Raw genomic sequence first — 24527 nt, forward strand, 5'->3', positions numbered from 1 at the left:
ACTCAGCCACTGCAGGAATTTGGAGACGCTGTCATGAAGCTTAGTTAAAAATACTCTGGGGTGTGTGTGTGTGTTTGTCTGCTGAAGGGAGGGCAATGAAATGAGCATTATTTCTGTTTTATGACAGGAACATTTTACATTTTGTTCTCTGATACATGATTTCATGAAGCACTCTGTACATGCAGGGTGTCTTATGGAAGTGCATTATTCATCCATAAACAGTAGTGATATTTTTTCCCCATCCATCCCGCCAACTTCTCCTTTTGTCTCGGTTAATCTTTTAGAATAATGGAGTAAGAGAGTCAGAATGGGTGTGATATATATAACGTGTGTGTGTGTGTGTGTGTGTGTGTGTGTGTTGATCAGTGAAAGCTCAGCTTTGTACCATAAACAGTGAGTGTGTAACAGCACTGGCGAGTGCAGCCCAGCCCTTTCTTGCTTGTCTAGACTGGTCCTATTCTGATAGCTTACCTGTAATCATCTGGAGATTTCTCTCTCTCTCTACACACAAACACACACACATCTCTCTTATACACACACAAGAGTAACATGCAGCTCAGTACTACACTACACTAGAGAAACATGTTTTTAGCACATGCATGGTTCTGCATGATTATGCAGGATCTCTCCCTCTCACACACACACACACACACACATATATATATATATATATATATATATATATATATATATATGTGTGTGTGTGTGTATGTATGTATGTATATATATATATATATATATAGGGTAAACAACCCCAAATCAAAAAAAGTTGGGATGATATGGAAAATGCAAATAAAAAAAGAAAACAGTGATTTCTAAATTTTCATTTTAGACCGCATGAACCCACGATATTTCATGTTTTATTTGGTCAACTTCATTTCATTTGTTAATTTACATCCGTTCCTGTGTTTCAGGCCTGCAACACATTCCAAAAAAGTTGGGACGGGGGCAATTTAGGGCAAGTAATGAGGTAAAATAATTAAATAATGATGTGATTTGAAACAGGCGATGTCAACAGGTGATTATAATCACGATTTGGTACAAAATCAGTATCCAGGAAAAGCCTAGTCTTTGAGGAGCAAAAATGGGCCGAGGACCTCCAGTTTATCAACAAATGCATGAGAAATATATTGAAATGTTTTAGAAACAAATCTTCCTCAAAGAAAGATAGGAAGGGCTTTGGATATTTCACCCTCTATGGTGCATAATATCAATAAATGATTCAAGGAATCTGGAGGAATTTCGGTGTGTAAAGGGCAAGGGCGCAAGCCTAATCTGAACACCCGTGATCTCTGATCTCCATTCCCTCAGACAGCACTGCATCAAGAACCGTTATTTATCTGTAGCTGATATAACCACATGGTCTCAGGATTACTTTGGTAAACCTTTGTTAAACACTGAATGCAGAGTTACAGCCACAAATGACAGTTAAAACTTAACTGTGCAAAAAGGAAGCCTTATGTTAACTGTGTCCAGAAGTGCTGTCGACTTCTCTGAGCTCTGAGGCATCTGGGATGGACCATCACACAGTGGAAAAATGTATTGTGGTCCGAAGAATCAGTATTCCAGGTCTTTTTTGTAAGAAATGGACACCGTGTGCTCCAGACCAAAGACAAAAAGGACCATCCAGACTGTTACCAGCAATAATGCCGCTTTTCCACTACAAACGCGGCTGAGTCGGGCTGAGCCGTGCCGTGCTGAGTCGGGCTGAGCGGGGCTGTTGGGGTTGCATTTCGACTACAACCACGCTGAACCGTGCTGGCTGGAAGTGGGTGGACACATTGGGTGGAGTTAGCGAAAGTGGGTGGACGTCACGTGATGTCGTTAAGCGGCGCAAACAGTGACATCAGTGAGCTTTTAAGCGGTAGTCTCACGACCCGGATAGTAAACAATAAACATGGAGGACATGGAGTCGTTAGTGTTGCTGGTCTTGGTGCTGTGGCTTGTTGTCACCGACAACGCCAACAGATACTGGCAAGAGCGTATAGATGAGGCGAGGCGCATAAGGCTTCATAATTCTCGTAATTCTCCTTCTTCCGGGTTTGCGGTGTTTACAGATCCCAGCGTGCTTGCGGGGAGTGTGTGGGCATGTGAGGACACTCCTCCTCACCAATCAGTGCACAGGGGAGTGTCTCCTCACGCCCCCAGCCTCACTCAGCTCGGTTTGGCTCGCTTCAGCCCCACTCCAAAACGGTGCGAGTTTTAGGGGCTAAGCAGGGCTGAAGCGAGCCGAGTCGTGCTGTTTTTTTGGTAGTCGAAACGCGAGCCGTGTCGGGCTGAAGTGAGCTGAAGCGAGCTGAAGTGAGCTGAAAAAGGGTAGTGGAAAAGGGCCATATGTCTAAATGCCAGCGTCGGTCATGGTATGGGGTTGTGTCAGTGCCCTTGGCAAAGGTAACTTACACTTCTGTGATGGCAGCATTAATGCAGAAAAGTACACTGAGATTTTAGAGCAACATATCCTGCCTTCAAGACAACGTCTTTTCCAGCGAGATTTCAACAAGACAACGCAAAACCACATTCTGCACACATTACAAAGGCATGGCTGTGGTATAAGAGGGTGCCTGTCCCCTCTGTCCACAATAGAGACCTTAAGACCTGTTTGCAGGAAGAATGGGACAAAATGACACCTGAAACGCTTCATCACTTGGTGGTTTCAGTCACTAAACATCTATTAAGTGTTGTGAGAAGTAATGGCAACATTACACAGTGGTAAATGCTTTACCGTCCCAACTTTTTTTTTTTAAATGTGTTGCAAGAGTCAAAATTGAAATGTGTGTATTTTGTAAAAACAATAAAATTCATGAGGTAAAACATCCAATAATGTGCTCTTGTGTTGTTCTGAATGCAATACGTGTCAAAGATTATTTACAAATCATTGTTTTTAGTTTTAATTTTAATTTCAACATGCCATCCTGACTTTTTCTGATTTGGGGTTGTACGTTTCTTACATGTGCATGCACACAAAACAAACCTTGGCACCGGAAACACAAATCCCCCATCAGGTTACGCCCCTGCTTCGAATGTACACTTATTGTTTAAGGCTCTTTGTCCAAGATCAGTCTTTGTGCCTCAGCTTTTTTCCATTTTTCACGTCCACGCTCATCAGGGTGGAGTCTCACATGCATTATCAGCATTCTGAAAGCATAGTGTAAACAGCAGGGCTGCTGCTGCTCTTATGAAGCTGTGGGTGGGTGTAGGTAGGTAGGTAGTCCTGGGCCATGTGTTTGCTTTATCAGAAAATGCTTCTGCTTAAGGTGTGTTCAGGATGGTCTTGCTCTGGTCAGGTTATGGGACGCTGCACAAATGTCTCACACACACGCGCGCGCACACACGCACAGAGTGCATGCAGATCTCCTCCCAATGTCAACACACTCTCGCTGCTTGTCTCCAAGTCCTGATTTATCAGCCGGCGCAGTGCCCAGTTTCTGTGTACACTCAAAACAAAAGAGCTTGTGAATCAGTGAAGGGGAGAGAAATTAATGAACCAATCTGTTGTTAACCATAAGTGCAAACATTTTACTATAGTCCACAGGTGAGTCAGGTGCGTCTGTGGCTTTTTAAGATTAAGCCTCTTACAGACGTAGTATAAATGTTGTTGTTGCTCATTCAGTTTGGATCCATGAGACACTGCTTTCACGAAAAAACTCCTCTCATCATTTCATATGTCCCACCCCATAAGAATCATACTGGTTTGATTGGTCAAAACACCTGAAATGTTCCTTAGATACACTAAACTGACACTAATGAGCATTGCATTACCATCAGAAAGTTGAATCAAGTTCAGCTTGAGCCAACGCTTTGCTCCAAAATCACTAACATCATGCTAGCGGTGTCAACCGTTCCACTGCCCAACCACAGCATATGATAGAAAATCTGCGTTTTTTTCCAGTACTAACCCAGTCACTATGATCCTGAGAGTTCTTTAGTTTGTCTCTTTGCTGGAACCCTGAGAAGTTCTATATCTGTAGAACCCTATTAGAGAAGACAAATTAAGACAGTAAAACAATACAGAGAACCCATATAGCTCTTTTTCTGTTTCTTTTACATTTAAGTAGCTTAACAAACACTTAGAGTATCCTATAAGGCACTGCTGGTGCAACAAAGTTCTACACAGCAAAGATATGCACATTTCTGTGTATCGTTATTTAAATTTAAAGCTCTTTTGGGTCATTTAATGAGTAAAGCAAAACGTTACGTCAAATATCAACTGATTGATTGCTGGTTTTTGTGTTTGAGTATTCAAAGATAAAATTAGCTAGAAAGATTTAGTCAGAGTGTCTATCCTTAGGCTTGGTTAAGCTGGTTTTTTTTCTTATATATTTATGAATGCATCACAACTATAACCAGGTACAGGGTTAATCTTCCTGCTGCATTAGGGAAATCATGGCCTAATGGTTAGAGAAGCAGCTTTGGGACCAAAAGGTTGCTGGTTCGATTCTCTGGACCTCAAGGGCTGAAGTGCCCTCGAGCAAGGCACCTAACCCCCAACTGCTCCCCAGACTGCTATGGGTATGTTGCATGTTGCGCCGGATAAGAGCATCTGCTAAATGTCATTCATGTAATGTAATGATGCATGACTTGCATGACCTGCTTAATCAGGTTTTGTGTTGTGAAGTTTAGAGTAAGTTTCATTTTCATGTGATTCTTTATCCATGAACTGAACTGAACTGAAGTCATATAACTTTCTCGCGTGTAAATTGATACACTGAATGAAGACATAATGGGAGTTTGGCAGTAAAACGTAATTAATGAGCGACAGAGAATGGAAAAAAACAACATTTTTAACCAGTAAGAAAGATTTCAAATTAACGTTTTTCTTCTGCAACAGTTAAAAATTATTGTATTCTTAATTGCATTTTTGTTTTTAGCAAAATACCTTTCATTTCCAGTTTTTTATTTCCAGAGCAGTCCTTTCTCTTGATCTTCATAACACAGTGTCTGTTAGCATATTAAACACAAAACCCATTCATTTTCTTTGTTTATACTTATATATAGTGGGCGGCACGGTGGTGCAGTGGTTAGCACCGTCGCCTCACAGCAGGAAGGTTCTGGGTTTGAGCCCAGTGCCCGTCTGCATGGGTTTCCTCCGGGTGCTGCGGTTTCCCCCACAGTCCAAAGACATGCAGAAGAAGAAACCTTTATTCGTCACATGCACACTTCAAGCACAGTGAAATTCATCCTCTGCATTTAACCCATCTGAAGCAGTGAACACACGTGCACACACACCCAGAGCAGTGGGCAGCCACACCAGAGCGCCCGGGGAGCAGTCAGGGGTCAGGTACCTTGCTCAAGGGCACTTCAGCCCAAGGTTGCCCCACATCAACCTAACTGCATGTCTTTGGACTGTGGGGGAAACCGGAGCACCCGGAGAAAACCCACGCAGACACAGGGAGAACATGCAAACTCCACACAGAAAGGCCCTTGCTTGCCGCTGGGTTTGAACCCGGAACCTTCTAGCTGTGAGGCGACCGTGCTAACCACTACACCACCATGCCGCCCTGGCGGTGATTACCGTAGGTTAGGCGAATTAGGTTAGGCTAATTGGTGGCTCTAAATTGACCGTAGATGTGAATGGTTGGTTGTTTCTATGTGTCAGCCCTGTGATGACCTGGTGACTTGTCCAGGATGTACCCCGCCTCTCATCCGTAGTCAGCTGGGATAGGCTCCAGTTTGCCTGTGACCCCGTACAGGATAAGCGGCTACAGATAATGGATGGATTTATAGTACTGTGCAAAAGTCTTAGGCACATGTAAAGAAATGTCTTAAAAATAATGAAATTAAATGTTTCAACATAAAAAAATACTATAAACAGCAGTAAGCTATAATAAATGAAAGTCAGTATATGGTGTGAGATGACCCTTTGCAAAAAAAAAAAAATAGTAATCTCAGGCACGATGAGTGCAGTTTTATAAGGGAATGAGCTGTAGGTTTTACTGAGCATCTTGCAAAACCAGCCATGGCATGGTGGTGTAGTGGTTAGCACTGGTGTGTCACAGCAAGAAGGTTCTGGGTTCAAGCCCAGTGGTTGACGGAAACCTTTCTGGGTGGAGTTTGCATGCTCTCCCCATGTGTGCATGGGTTTTCTCCAGGTGCTCCGGTTTCCCCCACAGTCCAAAGACATGCAGGTTAGGCCAACATGGGGCGGCCTTAGGCTGAGGTGCCCCTGAGCGAGGCACCTAACCCACAACTGCTCCCCGGCTGCTGAAGCATAGCTGCCCACTGCTCTGGGTATGTGTGTGTGTTCACTGCTTCAGATGGGTGAAATGCAGAGGAGACATTTCACTGCGCTTAAGTGTATGTGTGATAAATAAAGTTGTTCTTTTTCACAGTTCTTCTGGACACTTTGACTGTCACACTTTCTTCTTAATTTTGCAGCAAAACCCAGGAGCCTTCATTATGTTTTCTTTTTTAATCTGAAAAGTGGTCTCTTAAAAAAAACTTTTTTCCCCCGTAACATTTAATTTTGTGCTGGAAAACGAACATTTGGACTCAAAATGTTTTTGTACTGACTCGATAATATAGAAGTCATAAAATAGAAATCTGTAACAAAGTTTGTATGAAAAAAAAGTAGGGTGCCTAAGACTTTTGCACAGTACTGTGTGTGTGTGTGTGTTGTGGCTTAAGAGAAAGAAATATCTGACAGTGAAATCTGAGATTGATGTAGTACTTCGCTCTTGCGCTCATCAGTTAAAACATGAGCACAGACTCGGGGTGGAAAAAGGGCAAGAACAGTGTGACAGAGAGAGGAAGAGACACAGAGGAAGAAGAAGAGAGATGGTTAGAGAGGAGGAGATGATACAGCCCTGCAGCCGAATGTGTCCATCAATCTGCTTTAAAAAAAAACACCTTTCATCGAGGGCTCCTGCGGCTGCTTACGAGCGCTTTGTAGTACTAACACGACACAGTTTAGCGGGAGCTGAAGGGCACGTCAGTTTCCTCAAAATTCAGCAGAAGTGTAATGCTTAATCCCAGAAGGGGGTTGAGAGTTGGAAGGACAACTCTGACTGATTCAGAACATGACTAATTTAATTTTGATAAGAATAACTAGCAAAAAAAAAGTTTTATTTTCATACAACTTCCTTTTTGTGCAAGTAGAGGCAAGTCAAGACCTTTCCTGCAAAAGTCAACTGTGATTCCACACAAATTCAGGAGAAGGTTAATGTGTTCTGGAGAAGTTGCTTGCTAATTATTGGTTGGTTGAGCCAAAAGTGAATCACAGAGCAAAGCTGAACAACACTTTTTATTGACTTTGGACTGAGGTTTTGCTGCAAACATGTGATGACAGCATATAGAATTACAAAATACTGTACATGCTGTATTCAGGAGGTAAACAGATGATACCCAAGACAAAATAAATACTAGACAAACGCAAGATGTGCATAGATCCTTACACAATAACAGCTGTGAATATATATAGAATTGGTAGAGAAAAGTCCTGTATTTCCTAGAGTATGATACAGTGCCTTGCAAAAGTATTCATCCCCCTTGGTGTTTGTCCTGTTTTGTTGCATTATAAGCTGGAATTAAAATGGATTTGGGGGGGGTTAGCACCATTTGATTTACACAACATGCCTACCACTTTAAAGGTGCACATTTTTTTTTTTATTGTGACACAAACAATAATTAAGATGCAAAAACAGAAATCTGGGAGTGTGCATAAGTATCCCCCCCCCCCCAAAAAAAAAAAGTCAATACTGGGATTTTTGTCCATTCCTCAAGGCAAAACTGCTCCAACTCCTTCAAGTTAGATGGGTTGTGTTGCTGTACAGCAATCTTCAAGTTATGCCACAGATTCTCAGTTGGATTAAGGTCTGGGTTTTGATTAGGCCATTCCAAGACATTTAAATGTTTCCCTTTAAACCACTCCAGTGTAGCTTTAGCAGTATGTTTAGGGTCATTGTCCTGCTAGACCGTGAACCTTCGTCCCAGTCTCAAACCTCTGGCTGACTCAAACAGGTTTTCCTCCAGAATTGCCCTGTATTTAGTGCCATCCATCTTTCCTTCAGTCCTGACCAGCTTTCCTGTTCCTGCAGATGAAAAGCATCCCCACAGCATGATGCTGCCACCACCATGCTTCATTGTAGGGATGATATTCTCAGGGTGTTGGGTTTGCGCTACACAGGGTGTTTCCCATGATGGCCAAAAAGATCAATTTTTCTCTCATTTGACCAGAGAATCTTCTTCCATGTGTTTGGGGAGTCTACCACATGCTGCTGGGCAAACTCCAAATGTGATTTTTTTTTTTTTAAGCAATTACTTTTTTCTGGCCACTCTTCCATAAAGCCCCACTTTGTGGAGTGTATGGCTTAAAGTGGTCCTATGGACAGATACTCCCATCTCCACTGTGGATCTTTGCAGCTCCTTCAGTGTTATCGTTGGTGTCTTTGTTGCATCTCTGATTAATGCCCTCCTTGCCCGGTCTATGAGTTTTGGTGGGTGGCCTTCTCTTGTCAGGTTTGTAGTGGTGCCATATTCTTTCCATGTTGCTATAATGGATTTAATGGCGCTCCCTGGGATATTCAAAGTTTGGGATATTTTTTATACCCCAACCCTGATCTATACTTCTCCCCAGCTTTGTCTCTGACCTGTTTGGAGTGCTCCTTGGTTCTCATGTTGCTTGCTTAGTAGTGTTGCAGAGTCAGGGTCCTTCCAGAACAGGTTGATTTATACCAGCTCTCATTTAGGGGTTTCATACGAAAGGAGGTGAATACTTATGCACACTCCAGATTTCTGTTTTTTCATCTTAATTATTGGCTTGTGTCCCAATAAAACAACAATGTGCACCTTTTAAAGTGGTGGGTAAGTTGTGTAAATCAAATGGTGTTAACCCTGCAAAAATCCATTTTAATTCCAGCTTATAATGCGACAAAACAGGACAAACACCAAGGGGGATGAATACTTTTGCAAGGCACTGTATGTATTTCTCTTCTTTTAACATGTTGCAAGTTGTCCAACAAACCAGTGTGTTTTCGTATTCGCATAATTTCCCTAAGTGGTAATGTGTTTTCAGGAATGTCCATGCTTTAGCTTGGTGCTAACATAACACGAAAAACCCAAAAGCCATAGTAATGTCTAGTAGGATGTATTTATACATTGGTATTTTTCTGTCTGTAGTAAAGAATACAGCGTTTTTCTGTTTTGTCTCCTCTTGTTTTGTCATTGGCTACGTCCCTGAATTTGTTCACTTGTGTCTAGCTCGCTTTCTGTTTTCTGTGTTTGCAACATAATGAGCATATCACTTTCAGTTTTGATCTTTGTTTTCCTTGGGCTTTGTTATCTATTTTCTATATCCTCATTTATACTTCCTGGTTTTGACTTGTGTTTGTTCTTCTAGTTACTGATTTTTTTTTTTACTTTAGCTGGATGAAAACAAAATTAGACATTACAAAACACGATGCGTTTTTGTTTGCCCTTTGTCTTGTATTTTGTCTCATGTTGCACCATAAGTCTGAGAGAGATGTTATTTCAACCTTACTGTATATTTGTATATAAACGGGCTGAGAATATCTCTTGTATCTTCAAATGCACCTGGTCCATCGGCGTACATATACAGTGGGGCAAAAAAGTATTTAGTCAGTCACCAATTGTGCAAGTTCTCCCACTTAAAAAGATGAGAGAGGCCTGTAATTTTCATCATAGGTATACCTCAACTATGAGAGACAAAATGAGAAAAAAAAAATACAAAAAATCACATTGTCTGATTTTTAAAGAATTTATTTGTAAATTATGGTGGAAAATAAGTATTTGGTCAATAACAAAAGTCCATCTCAATACTTTGTTATATACCCTTTGTTGGCAATGACAGAGGTCAAATGTTTTCTGTAAGTCTTCAGAAGGTTTTCACTCACTGTTGCTGGTATTTTGGCCCATTCCTCCATGCAGATCTCCTCTAGAGCAGTGATGTTTTGGGGCTGTCACTGGGCAACATGGACTTTCAACTCCCTCCAAAGATTTTCTATGGGGTTGAGATCTGGAGACTGGCTAGGCCACTCCAGGACCTTGAAATGCTTCTTACGAAGCCACTCCTTCATTGCCCGGGCAGTGTGTTTGGGATCATTGTCATGCTGAAAGACCCAGCCACATTTCATCTTCAATGCCCTTGCTGATGGAAGGAGGTTTTCACTCAAAATCTCACGATACATGGCCCCATTCATTCTTTCCTTTACATGGATCAGTCGTCCTGGTCCCTTTTCAGAAAAACAGCCCCAAAGCATGATGTTTCCACCCCCATGCTTCACAGTAGGTATGGTGTTCTTTGGATGCAACTCAGCATTCTTTCTCCTCCAAACATGACAAGTTGAGTTTTTACCAAAAAGTTCTATTTTGGTTTCATCTGACCATATGACATTCTCCCAATCCTCTTCTGGATCATCCAAATGCTCTCTAGCAAACTTCAGACGGGCCTGGAGATGTACTGGCTTAAGCAGGGGGACACGTCTGGCACGGCAGGATTTGAGTCCCTGGTGGTGTAGTGTGTTACTGATGGTAGCCTTTGTTACTTTGGTCCCAGCTCTCTGCAGGTCATTCACTAGGTCCCCCCGTGTGGTTCTGGGATTTTTGCTCACCGTTCTTGTGATCATTTTGACCCCCCGGGGTGAGATCTTGTGTGGAGCCCCAGATCGAGGGAGATTATCAGTGGTCTTGTATGTCTTCCATTTTCTAATAATTGCTCTCACAGTTGATTTCTTCACACCAAGCTGCTTACCTATTGCAGATTCAGTCTTCCCAGCCTGGTGCAGGTCTACAGTTTTGTTTCTGGTGTCCTTTGACAGCTCTTTGGTCTTGGCCATAGTGGAGTTTGGAGTGTGACTGTTTGAGGATGTGGACAGGTGTCTTTTATACTGATAACGAGTTCAAACAGGTGCCATTAATACAGGTAACGAGTGGAGGACAGAGGAGCCTCTTAAAGAAGTTGTTACAGGTCTGTGAGAGCCAGAAATCTTGCTTGTTTGTAGGTGACCAAATACTTATTTTACCGAGGAATTTACCCAATTAATTAATTAAAAATCCTACAATGTGATTTCCTGGATTCTTTCCCCCCATTCTGTCTCTCATAGTTGAAGTGTACCTATGATGAAAATTACAGGCCTCTCTCATCTTTTTAAGTGGGAGAACTTGCACAATTGGTGGCTGACTAAATACTTTTTTGCCCCACTGTATATATTTTTCCTTCAGGCAGTTAGGAGTATTGCTCTGAGCAACTTGTTATCTAGAAAAAACAAGCATCAGAAACATCCATCCATCCATTATCTGTAGCCGCTTATCCTGTTCTACAGGGTCACAGGCAAGCTGGAGCCTATCCCAGCTGACTACGGGCGAAAGGCGGGGTACACCCTGGACAAGTCACCAGGTCATCACAGGGCTGACACATAGACACAGACAACCATTCACACTCACATTCACACCTACGGTCAATTTAGAGTCACCAGTTAACCTAACCTGCATGTCTTTGGACTGTGGGGGAAACCGGAGCACCCGGAGGAAACCCACGCGGACACGGGGAGAGCATGCAAACTCCACACAGAAAGGCCCTCGCCGGCCGCTGGGCTCGAACCTGGACCTTCTTGCTGTGAGGCGACAGTGCTAACCACTACACCACCATGCCACCCCGTATCAGAAACATTTCAGTGTAATATCGGAAAGCTTTCTCTATTATCCCACTCAGACCTGTCGAATAATTAGTCTCTTGGTATTCGTATAAGGCATTAATTTAAAACGTATTAGCATGTCAGATAAGTGCCGTAAACAATTCCGGAGTGCATCCAACAGCTATGTACGAAAATCAGTGCCTTAACCGTGATTGATGGGCAACCTGTAAATAGAGCATTGTGAAAGATCTCAGTGAAAATGGAAGGGTGCCAAGACCATTTCAAAGCCTGAATGTAGAGCAGGTTTAAAGCTCAGTGTTTGCTGCCAGGCACACACTTGTCTTCTGGGGTTTCATCAGCCTGGAAAATAAAGACATGGCCCCTGGGCGTTTCATTAAAATCTATTTACTTAAAATGGCAAAAAGAAAAGAAGGGGGAGTGAAAGAAAATCTGATGAACACTGGGAATTGCCTTTAAGCTCAGTAAACATTAGATTGGCTCGTGCATAAAGGAGGTGCCCTAAAGAGGAATGGTGCTGATTTTGGCAATGACTGAGCTTTGTTGGAAGAGAACAGAAAGGTTCGAGAGGTCAAGCTCACCTATTTGAAAATGCAAGTGTGTGTGTGTGTGAGAATCAGTGAGCAGCTAATGTGATAATGCGTTACTAATATATGTGCACTTGGATTTGTTTTTGCATCGTATCTAATAAACTTTCGTAGCCCTTTATCATTTTTACATTTCACTGTGGTCCTGCTAAAAATAAATGAAACGCTTGCAGTTTAGGTGAGACCCAAAATGTGCCATCCATTTTGATGGATGACACTGGTGGTGGTGGTAGTAATAATAACAATAATAATGATGATGCTGTGGCCTGATGGTTAGAGAAGTAGCTTTGGGACCAAACGGTCACCGGTTCAATTCCCTGGACAAGCAGGAATGGCTGAAGTGCCCTTGAGCAAAGCACCTAACCTCCAACTGCTCTCCAGGCTGCTCTGGGTATGTTGCACATCGCTCAGGATAAGAGCGTCTGTTAAATGCCTGTAGTGCAGTTAATAATAATAATAGTAGTATGTGGTGGCATGGTGCCCCATGGCTCCAGATTACTGTCTAGAGTTTCTGTGCATGTTCTCTTCATGTCCATGTGGATTTCCTCCAGGTTCTCATCTGGACATGGTACTCTATCTGGCCAAACCCAAGCTGCACATAATCCATCATCACATTAACCTGGAGCACCTGGCTCACCTTGGAGCTCAGGCTCTTGTAAATGGTGGCTCAACTAGTAGGTCAGTAACAGTTTGGAAGAACCTCCTATATGCAGCTCTAGGCGCCGCATGTTTCATTTTGCTCTGACTGGTCACTGAGCGATAAGAAGGAAAATACAAACGACCTGCATGCTGCATAGTCGCAGCACTTGGATAAGTGATTTTAGTAGAGCCATGTTTCCTGCTACATTATTGATTCCTCTACAAAGTAACGCAGATTGTTGTCAGGGCTTTATGTTGTGCTTGTTGTCCGTTGCTAGCCCTGGGAGTCTGCAGCTAAGCCAGGGATCTTGGTCCAGATTTGACTGAGTCAGAATTTCAGTCTGCCAGCTGAGCTTGTCTCGTCAGCATTGCTTCACACTCGGTATGAGGAGGGTGTTTTATGTTTGGGCCATGAGATGGCCCCTTCCAAGGCAGTAAGCACATCGCTGCTTTCCAAGAGATTCAAACACTAGCTGCATGAGCACATCTTGTAACATGGTTACTGTGGCTATCATGATCTCAGCCTGAGCATAAGCATGCACGTTTCACACTGCCCCTGGTGCTGCTGCTTCTTCTTCTTCTTCGCCCATCCAGTGTGTTCTGGTTTGGGTCCCTTTCCTAGGGTTTCTTGGCTAAGTACGTACAGCTGGCTAGCCACTCCTCTGCTGCACTGCTTTTTGATCATGGACAATTTAAAGTAGCCAGTTAGCCTAACTGCATGTCTTGGGACTGTGGGGGAAACCGGAGCACCCGGAGGAAACCTATGCAGACACAGGGAGAACATACAAACTCTACACAGAAAGTCCCCTCGTCAGCCGTGAGGTTCCAACCCAGAACCTTCTTGCTGTGAGGCGACAGTGGTAACCACTACACCACCATGCTGCCCCCCGGTGCTTACGAGAGGTGAAATAAACCTATTTTGTGTGTATTTATGTCTCTGTTTTTATATTATTGTTTCAGGCGAGAGGGCGAGGGATTGCGTGTGTTTTGGGACAAGCTTCGAGAGCCCTCAGTAGCATCACGCTGGAACCCTTTTGCCACAGACTACCCCTACACTACGCTGACCTACCACCCAGTTCGAAATGTTAATGAGAAGCTGTCCAAAATTTGTGAGGTGAGGAGACTGAAAACTCTACCTAACTAATTTCTACTAACGTCAACTAATAACATGTCTACAGGTATACAGGAAAGTGTAGACACTGCATGAGTGGAGAAACTTTATTCTTGCCATATCTGTGTTTTATTTTTAGGGTTTTATGGATGCTAATCTCTGCAGATTCTTAATACTGTGAAGTGGATTTAAAGGAAATTTTATAGCAAAGTGTCTGAATATTCAATCTTGTCATTGTTGATAATGGTGATGATGTTGTTGATGTCTTTAGTAATTAATTAAGCTCTTGGCATTGCACCTTTGATACTCCTTTCAATCAACAGGGAACAGGTTTTTGAACCGGCTCCGTTCAGAATTCTTTGAACCTTGGTGCCAGGTGGAAAAACCAGCCTGTGTTTTCACCAGTTTTGAGTGGAACAGTTGTAATTAAGGATGCGTCATGAAAGGAGGGTATTGCACAATGCACAACTGAAGTAAACAGTAGTAGCAAGATGGCAGTGTATATTGATTGATTAACTGCAAGCTTTTGTTGTTATTGCAAATATTTGTTTTTATCCCATTTTTTTCTGAAGACGTATCCTTTTCCATTGCGTTCTCCATTACTGCGCTCTACAAACTAATGTCACACCCACTGATGTCATCATGATTCGCTCCGGAAAAACCAGCTATATTTTGATTCCAGCTGGAAACCAACTTTTCAGGTTCTGAAGCAATTTATTTTTGGTTTAAATACTCTGAACGGTTCAAAATTTGGTGCACAAATGAGAACAGAATCTGTCTCCTGCTGACGGAAAAGTGTCCGTGGAGCACAGTAAGGGGTCTGGGATTTTGTGCTTTTTTTTTTAAATGTTTATTTTATTTATTTTATTTATTTTAAATAGTGGTGGAAATCAGGACCGACCATCATCAATATTAATATGCTATGAAACGCTGAAACTGGCAGTAATGTTCAGAAAAACTGTCTGGCTCCAATAAATAGCAAAAATCAACTGTATACTTTTAAATGATGAGCTTAATATTTAGTTGGATTATGTTTGTGAAATAAATCTGTAGCATTTTATTTACAGTTAAATGGGTCCCTGGGTGCAAAAGGTTTGAGAAGCCCTGGAAGCCTATACACACAAAGTTGTGGTCTGAAGTTTACATATGGGTCATTCCATGCCAAATCAACAAGAGGTTATGCTCGACCATCTCAGATTTCAATGAAATTTGGAGGGCTCAGAGATACTATTAAAAGAAGTTAATCCCCAAAACTTGAGCTTCCTATCACCAATAGTTTCAGAGATACAGGCATTTGAATTTTTTGATTTTTTTGTTTTTTGCTCAAAACATACATATTTCAAAGTGCAATATAATCTTTATTATGCAAGCTAGAAACCTAAAATTTTGCACAGAGAGACTCAATGTCTTGTACTACAAGCTTCAACTTAGAATTTCAATGGTCATTGTATATTAGATGGTGATTTTAACAAGGAAATTAAAAAGACAAATTTGCATTTTTTTGCATTTTTAATTCATTCTGGAAGCTTGCCTGTGGCAGTAATGCTTAAACTAAGAATGTTATTCAAATCTACACAGAAATATCTACCAATTTCAGTTTTACCAAGTCTCCACTATTCCTAGTTTGTCTGTAATAGGGTTTTGAAATTCGACGATTTCTAAAACATGCCATTTTCAGTAGCAAGAAATCCAATGTGGGATAGCAGTTAGGAACTTGTAAATTTTTTTCAGTAATCCCCAAGACCCATATTTTATATTTCCAAATTTTTGTTCTGTGTCTTTCAAGTATTTTTAAACTACAGGGGTTTAAAAAATCCATTTTCACCAAATTTGAATTTTTGATATATTTTCATATAACTGATATTTGAGGGTTAATAAATGCTTCAATAAGGCTCAAGTAGGTTAGGAGACATGTTTCTTCCTCAATTTTAAATAAAATTTCAATTAATGCTCAGTATTAATTATTTGTAAATTGATTTTAATCTAAGACTGTGTAACATTAGCAATCAATGACCAGCTATTGTGTACCAGTCAACAGCCAGCCTTATCAATATCAACACAGCACAATAGGTGACCTTTGATACCAGAACAGGTGGCTCATATCTTATAGTTTTAGAGTCTGTAAACTGCATACTTGTTCAGATAACATTATATTGCTTGGATTATATTAAATACATTGTAATACAGAGCACTGAGAAAATTTACCAATGTTATTAACTGAATGTGTTTCTTTGCAAGGATTGGATATTTTGAATAGTTGACTAGGGAATTTAATTGTAGTTGCTTTCAATTTGAGATCAGTATAAATAAGTTTGTTCTTAGACATCTAGAAATGGCTGAACTTCCTCCCTGTTCTATAGGAATTGGACTAAAGAAAGATTCTGACTGCCATAAACTAACATACAACAGAAATTGTAAGTTAAATACACTCTCTCAGTCAAGTGATTCAGCTACCGGTACCTCACCAGTGTATGTTGGATCCACATCTACACACATGCTCTCTTATTCTGATTCTGTAGAACCTGCTGAATCTGCTTGGCTTAAATGTTCTTTCACTCTCTGTGAACATTTAGAACACAATTTTTGTCCAGGTTTAATATTTTTATTTATCAGTTTTGAAAGTGAATCTGCTGTTTCAGGAAGAATTGAACATAATTCTGTTTTAACTTTTTTTCTTGTGCCTTTCATATGGATCACAACAACTTTTCTGTAGCTCTTCATATTTCATCAGAAACAGTTTCTCATGATGCAGACATACTGTGTTTGTGCTTGAAATGTTCTCAAGTTCAGTTCTCTGTTTAATTAATGAAATTTGCTCCAAACTATACTGAGAGAGTGTATTTAACTTACAATTTGTTGTATGTTAGTTTATGGCAGTCAGAATCTTTCTTTAGTCCAATTCCTATAGAACAGGGAGGAAGTTCAGCCATTTCTAGATGTCTAAGAAAACTCATTTATACTGATCTCAAATTGAAAGCAACTACAATTAAATTCCCTAGTCAACTATTCAAAATATCCAATCCTTGCAAAGAAACACATTCAGTTAATAACATTGGTAAATTTTCTCAGTGCTCTGTATTACAATGTATTTAATATAATCCGAGCAATATAATGTTATCTGAACAAGTATGCAGTTTACAGACTCTAAAACTATAAGATATGAGCCACCTGTTCTGGTATCAAAAGTCACCTATTGTGCTGTGTTGATATTGATAAGGCTAGCTGTTGACTGGTACAAAATAGCTGGTCATTGATTGCTAATGTTACACAGTCTTAGATTAAAATCTCATCTCATTATCTCTAGCTGCTTCATCCTTCTACAGGGTCGCAGGCAAGCTGGAGCCTATCCCAGCTGACTACGGGCGAAAGGCGGGGTACACCCTGGACAAGTCGCCAGGTCATCACAGGGCTGACACATAGACACAGACAACCATTCACACTCAATTTAGAGTCACCAGTTAACCTAACCTGCATGTCTTTGGACTGTGGGGGAAACCGGAGCACCCGGAGGAAACCCACACGGACACAGGGAGAACATGCAAACTCCACACAGAAAGGCCCTCGCCGGCCCCGGGGCTCGAACCCAGGACCTTCTTGCTGTGAGGCGACAGCGCTAACCACTAAACCACCATGCCGCCTAGATTAAAATCAATTTACAAATAATTAATACTGAGCATTAATTGAAATTTTATTTAAAATTGAGGAAGAAACATGTCTCCTAACCTACTTGAGCCTTATTGAAGCATTTATTAACCCTCAAATATCAGTTATATGAAAATATATCAAAAATTCAAATTTGGTGAAAATGGATTTTTTAAACCCCTGTAGTTTAAAAATACTTGAGAGACACAGAACAAAAATTTGGAAATATAAAATATGGGTCTTGGGGATTACTGAAAAAAATTTACAAGTTCCTAACTGCTATCCCACATTGGATTTCTTGCTACTGAAAATGGCATGTTTTAGAAATCGTCGAATTTCAAAACCCTATTACAGACAAACTAGGAATAGTGGAGACTTGGTAAAACTGAAATTGGTAGATATTTCTGTGTAGATTTGAATAACATTCTTAGTTTAAGCATTACTGCCACAGGCAAGCTTCCAGAATGAATTAAAAATGCAAAAAAATGCAAATTTGTCTTTTTAATTTCCTTGTTAAAATCACCATCTAATATACAATGACCATTGAAATTCTAAGTTGAAGCTTGTAGTACAAGACATTGAGTCTCTCTGTGCAAAATTTTAGGTTTCTATCTTGCATAATAAAGATTATATTACACTTTGAAATATGTATGTTTTGAGCAAAATGCAAAAAAATCGAAAAATTCAAATGCCTGTATCTCTGAAACTATTGGTGATAGGAAGCTCAAGTTTTGGGGATTAACTTCTTTTAATAGTATCTCTGAGCCCTCCAAATTTCATTGAAATCTGAGATGGTCGAGCATAACCTCTTGTTGATTTGGCATGGAATGACCCATATGTAAACTTCAGACCACAACATTGAAATCTGAGATGGTCGAGCATAAATTTGTCAGATATTTGTTGATTTGCCATGGAATGACCCATACAGTGACATGAATGTCATCTTGGATATGAATGTCATGGCAATATTTTGGCTTTCAGTCATTTCTTGGAACTGTTCTTTTTCTGTGGCAGAATGTACAGCATACATCTTTAATTAAAAAAAAACACTAGAATTTGGCGCACAAATTTTAATTTTCTTTGGGTTTTCTGAAATCAACACAGGGTCAAAATTATACATACAGGCATGGCCGTAACTACCATTGAGGACACCGAGGTCATGTCCTCGGTATTTTTTTCAGAAATTTCAAATTGGTCTACGCTGAATTCGAGCAGTGATCAATGTAAAATGCAGTGTCCACATCCCATCTGTATTTCCCCCCAATAAAATTCACATTCGTCTAATGTCATCTGAAATCTCTCAGCCTCTATCTCTATCGTTGCCATGTCTAACGCAGCGTCACGCGACGTAGCCTATACTAGTGTCGGCCGAGGAAGTTGGGTTTTGGATAAAACAGGCAGGGTGTAGTCTACGCTCTATCACATATGCCTACCTAACCTAATGTAGGCTAATAGTCACATCGTATTATAGAGCACACATAACTCTCTCTCTCTCACTCACTCACTCACTCACTCACTCACTCACAGACACACAAATACAGACACATACACACAAATAATACACTCTCACACACTCTCTCTAATACATAGTCTTCACACAGAACTAATAGCCCTACATTCTAATATAATTTAAGATAATGAAATGTAAATAATGCCAATACTTCAGGTAGCTGAGCAATACACTCAGTTCAGTTCAGTTTTGACTTTTATGTCAGACAAAACTCCACAGTTATGATGGCACAGTTTTAGAATTGTTAAAGTAAATGTGTTGTGAACCAAACTTACATTACAGGCAATGGTGAGAACACTCTGTTTCAGAGAATGCATGCAAATGGATCTCAATTCAAGACAGCCAGATAGACTGATGCCTTTACATTACTGCTCAGAATGTCTCTCCACATACAGACACCCACAAATAACACACAAACTCACTCACTCTCTCTCTCTCTGTCACACACACACACACACACACACACACACACACACACACACACACACACACTATTATTATAAGGTGTAATACTAAAGCTTACAATTCAGCAGTTCACACCCTTTCTGTCATGTGTATGCTGCAATGTAAATAATGCCAATATTTTAGGTAACTGGTACTTTAGGTATGTATACTCAGTCCAAGAGTTCACTACCTTTCTACTTTTATGTCAGATAAAACACCACAGTTATGGTGCCACAGTTTTAGAATTGTTAAAATAAATGTGTCCACCACCAAATCTATCCTTGGTTTGTTATTTATTTATTTATTTATTTATTTAAGTGGTGGTGGTGGGGGCTTCGGTGCTGTCAGCCATGCTTGACCTCAGTATTTGAAAAATCCTGGGTACGGCCCTGCATACAGGGTCAAAAATTTACATACGTTCACTTAGATTATGCATTCAAAGTTGTTGAAACTTCCAAAATGTCTCTTATCTTGCCAAGGCTGAGGTCTCTTAACTTCCTGGTAGTGATCATGATTGGCTACAGCTGGTAGCTTCTCTGTGCCTTCATAAAAAGTGTTTGTTTACAGCACTCATTGGATTGACCAAGACACAGTAAAATGGGAAAGTCCAAGGAGCTCAGTGCAGATCTGAGAAAGAGGATCGCAGATATACACAACTCCGGAATGTCTCTTGGAGCAATTTCTAAACAACTGCAAAGTCCAAGATCAGTTCAAACAATTGTATGCAAGTTATTGTGAGGTGTAGTCACTTTGCCAACCCACTTTGCTTCAAGAAAACCCAAACTGTCATCCTCAGCTGAAAGGAAATTGGTTTGGATGGTCAGGAACAACCTGGGAACCACCATGGCACAGCCCTGCCATGAACTGGAAGCTGATGGATCACTGTCTACAGTTCAGCTCAACATGGACTAAGAGGCTGCTATCCAAGAAATAACCCCCTGCTCCAAAATTGACACCTTCAAGCTTAACTAAAGTTTGAAGCTGACCACACGGACAAAGAAAAAGCCTTCTGGGAGGATAGCTGTATGGTCAGATGAGACAAAGATTGAGTTGTTTGGCCACAATGACCATCATGTACAGAGGGACACTGTATCAGCTGGTGGTGGTGGTAGGATCATGCTCTGGGGCTGTTTTGCTGCCAGTGGAACTGGTTCATTACACAAAGTGGATGGAATAATGAAGAAAGAGGACAACCTCAGAATTCTTCAGCATAAACCATCAGAAACTTGGGACTTGCAACAGGACAGTGAACCCAAACACGCATCAGAGCTGGTTGTGGAGGATAAAGCAGGCTAACATTAAGCTTAAAACAAGTCCTGACTTCAACCCTATTGAAAATATATGGACTGTGCTTATAAGTCAAGTCCATGCCGAGAAAAAAAATGTAATTGAACTCTACCAATTCTACCATGAAGAGTAGTGAAATATCCAACCAGAATTCTGCCAGAAGCTTGTTCATGGTAAACAAAAATGTTTGGTCAAGGTGAATCTTGCAAAGAGACATTTTGCCTAAATACTAGGTGTGCTGTATGTATATTTTTGACCCTGTATGTATAATTGTGACCCTGTATTGATTTCAGAAAACCCAAAGAAAATTAAAACTTGTGCACCAAATTCTAGTGTTTTTTTTTTTTTTTTTTACTAAAGATGTATGCTGTACAATCATTCTGCCACAGAAGAACAACAGTTCAAAGAAATGACTGAAAGCCCAAATACTGGCATGACATTCATATCCAAGATGACATTCATGTCACTGTATGTAAACGTCTGACCACAACTCTGTGTGTGTGTGTGTGTGTGTGTAATATAAAATACAACCCCAATTCCAAAAAAGTTGGGACAAAGTACAAATTGTAAATAAAAACGGAATGCAATGATGTGGAAGTTTCAAAATTCCATATTTTATTCAGAATAGAACATAGATGACATATCAAATGTTTAAACTGAGAAAATGTATCATTTAAAGAGAAAAATTAGGTGATTTTAAATTTCATGACACATCTCAAAGTTGGAGGGGCGGCACGGTGGTGTAGTGGTTAGCGCTGTCGCCTCACAGCAAGAAGGTCCTGGGTTCGAGCCCCGGGGCCGGCGAGGGCCTTTCTGTGTGAAGTTTGCATGTTCTCCCCGTGTCCGCGTGGGTTTCCTCCGGGTGCTCCGGTTTCCCCCACAGTCCAAAGACATGCAGGTTAGGTTAACTGGTGACTCTAAATTGACTGTAGGTGTGAATGTGAGTGTGAATGGTTGTCTGTGTCTATGTGTCAGCCCTGTGATGACCTGGCGACTTGTCCAGGGTGTACCCCGCCTTTCGCCCGTAGTCAGCTGGGATAGGCTCCAGCTTGCCTGCGACCCTGTAGAAGGATAAAGCGGCTAGAGATAATGAGATATGAGATCTCAAAGTTGGGACAAGGCCATGTTTACCACTGTGAGACATCCCCTTTTCTCTTTACAACAGTCTGTAAACGTCTGGGGACTGAGGAGACAAGTTGCTCAAGTTTAGGGATAGGAATGTTAACCCATTCATGTCTAATGTAGGATTCTAGTTTCTCAACTGTCTTAGGTCTTTTTTGTCGTATCTTCCGTTTTATGATGCTCCAAATGTTTTCTATGGGTGAAAGATCTGGACTGCAGGCTGGCCAGTTCAGTACCCGGACCCTTCTTCTACGCAGCCATGATACTGTAATTGATGCAGTATGTGGTTTGGCATTGTCATGTTGGAAAATGCAAGGTCTTCCCTGAAAGAGACGTCGTCTGGATGGGAGCATATGTTGCTCTAGAACCTGGATATACCTTTCAGCATTGATGGTGTCTTTCCAGATGTGTAAGCTGCCCATGCCATATGCACTAATGCAACCCCATACCATCAGAGATGCAGGCTTCTGAACTGAGCGCCGATAACAACTTGGGTCGTCCTTCTCCTCTTTAGTCCAAATGACACGGCGTCCCTGATTTCCATAAAGAACTTCAAATTTTGATTCGTCTGACCACAGAACAGTTTTCCACTTTGCCACAGTCCATTTTAAATGAGCCTTGGCCCAGAGAAGACGTCTGCGCTTCTGGATCATGTTTAGATACGGCTTCTTCTTTGAACTATAGAGTTTTAGCTGGCAACGGCGGATGGCACGGTGAATTGTGTTCACAAATAATGTTCTCTGGAAATATTCCTGAGCCCATTTTGTGATTTCCAATACAGAAGCATGCCTGTATGTGATGCAGTGCCGTCTAAGGGCCCGAAGATCACGGGCACCCAGTATGGTTTTCCGGCCTTGACCCTTACGCACAGAGATTCTTCCAGATTCTCTGAATCTTTTGATGATATTATGCACTGTAGATGATGATATGTTCAAACTCTTTGCAATTTTACACTGTCGAACTCCTTTCTGATATTGCTCCACTATTTGTCGGCGCAGAATTAGGGGGATTGGTGATCCTCTTCCCATCTTTACTTCTGAGAGCCGCTGCCACTCCAAGATGCTCTTTTTATACCCAGTCATGTTAATGACCTATTGCCAATTGACCTAATGAGTTGCAATTTGGTCCTCCAGCTGTTCCTTTTTTGTACCTTTAACTTTTCCAGCCTCTTATTGCCCCGACCCAACTTTTTTAAGATGTATTGCTGTCATGAGGCGGCACGGTGGTGTAGTGGTTAGCACTGTCGCCTCACAGCAAGAAGGTCCTGGGTTCGAGCCCCGTGGCCGGCCTTTCTGTGTGGAGTTTGCATGTTCTCCCCGTGTCCGCGTGGGTTTCCTCTGGGTGCTCCGGTTTCCCCCACAGTCCAAAGACATGCAGGTTAGGTTAACTGGTGACTCTAAATTGGCCGTAGGTGTGAATGTGAGTGTGAATGGTTGTCTGTGTCTATGTGTCAGCCCTGTGATGACCTGGCGACTTGTCCAGGGTGTACCCCGCCTTTCGCCCGTAGTCAGCTGGGATAGGCTCCAGCTTGCCTGCGACCCTGTAGAAGGATAAAGCGGCTAGAGATAATGAGATGAGATGAGATTGCTGTCATGAAATTTCAAATGAGCCAATATTTGGCATGAGATTTCAAAATGTCTCACATTCAACATTTGATATGTTGTCTATGTTCTACTGTGAATACAATATCAGTTGTATTCACAATAGAACATAGACAACAAACATTTGGACTCTAAAACGTTTTTGTACTGACTTGTTAATGTAGAAGTCATGAAAAAGAAAACTATAACAAAGTTTGTATGAAAAAAATAGAGTGCCGCAGTATATAATACTGTGTGATGATATATATAAAATACAATTCCTGTTTGGAAAACAATGTTATTGCGTGAAGTAAATTTTGTAGATTTTCTGTCTGGTTAGCCTTTAAAATTTGCAGCAGTTTATTTTTAATCAGTATCTAGACATTTCCTTTCTAGTTCATAGAGTGCACTCTCAGAAATCATCTTCCATCTTGTAGGTTCTTCCATCCAGGGGCATAGCCATCATTTTAGAAGTGAGGGGGACAAATTGTTCAGAGGTCTGTTGAGTGATTTATCATCCTCTCGCATTCAGTTGTACCTCTCCTTAGCAGCTAAAGAACCACATAACCACAAACAGCACAGCACCAGGGAACCGACTTTAGTTCTTTAAAATGATATCAAAATCTAAATTCAAAATCTATAAAGTAAAATTTATAAATAGAGTTAAGAATAGTAGTAGTGACATAGCTAGTTATATTCTCTTCTCACCTGTGACCCTGCATAATCATCCCTGTTGGCCTCTGGTCCACTGTCTCCTCTCTCACCCTGCTCTTTCTATTGTGGCAATGAAGATTAAAATAATATGTGGAAACTAACATTTTGAAATAGAATTAGGAATACAGTAATAATAATCAGCAAATTGATGTACTTTAAACTTTAACTACCACAAAAATAAATTAAATCTTTACAAAAATAACAGTCAAAAGAACACAAATACATTTATATTCTTATTTTCTACCAGAGTAGCCAAAATAGTAATGTTACTCAAGTAAGAGTATT

General features: G+C 41.0%; 1 protein-coding gene across 1 annotated transcript in view; it reads left to right on the top strand.

The window, feature by feature from the left end:
• tprg1 (tumor protein p63 regulated 1) overlaps positions 1-24527 on the top strand; it is a 66171-nt gene that overhangs the window by 38037 nt on the left and 3607 nt on the right. The window contains exon 5 of the mRNA XM_060919817.1: positions 13793-13946. Within this exon, the coding sequence (XP_060775800.1) occupies positions 13793-13946 (154 nt within the window). The remainder of the gene's footprint in view (positions 1-13792; positions 13947-24527) is intronic.

The sequence above is a fragment of the Neoarius graeffei genome, chromosome 4 (genome assembly GCF_027579695.1).
Source record: "Neoarius graeffei isolate fNeoGra1 chromosome 4, fNeoGra1.pri, whole genome shotgun sequence".
Taxonomy (NCBI): domain Eukaryota; kingdom Metazoa; phylum Chordata; class Actinopteri; order Siluriformes; family Ariidae; genus Neoarius; species Neoarius graeffei.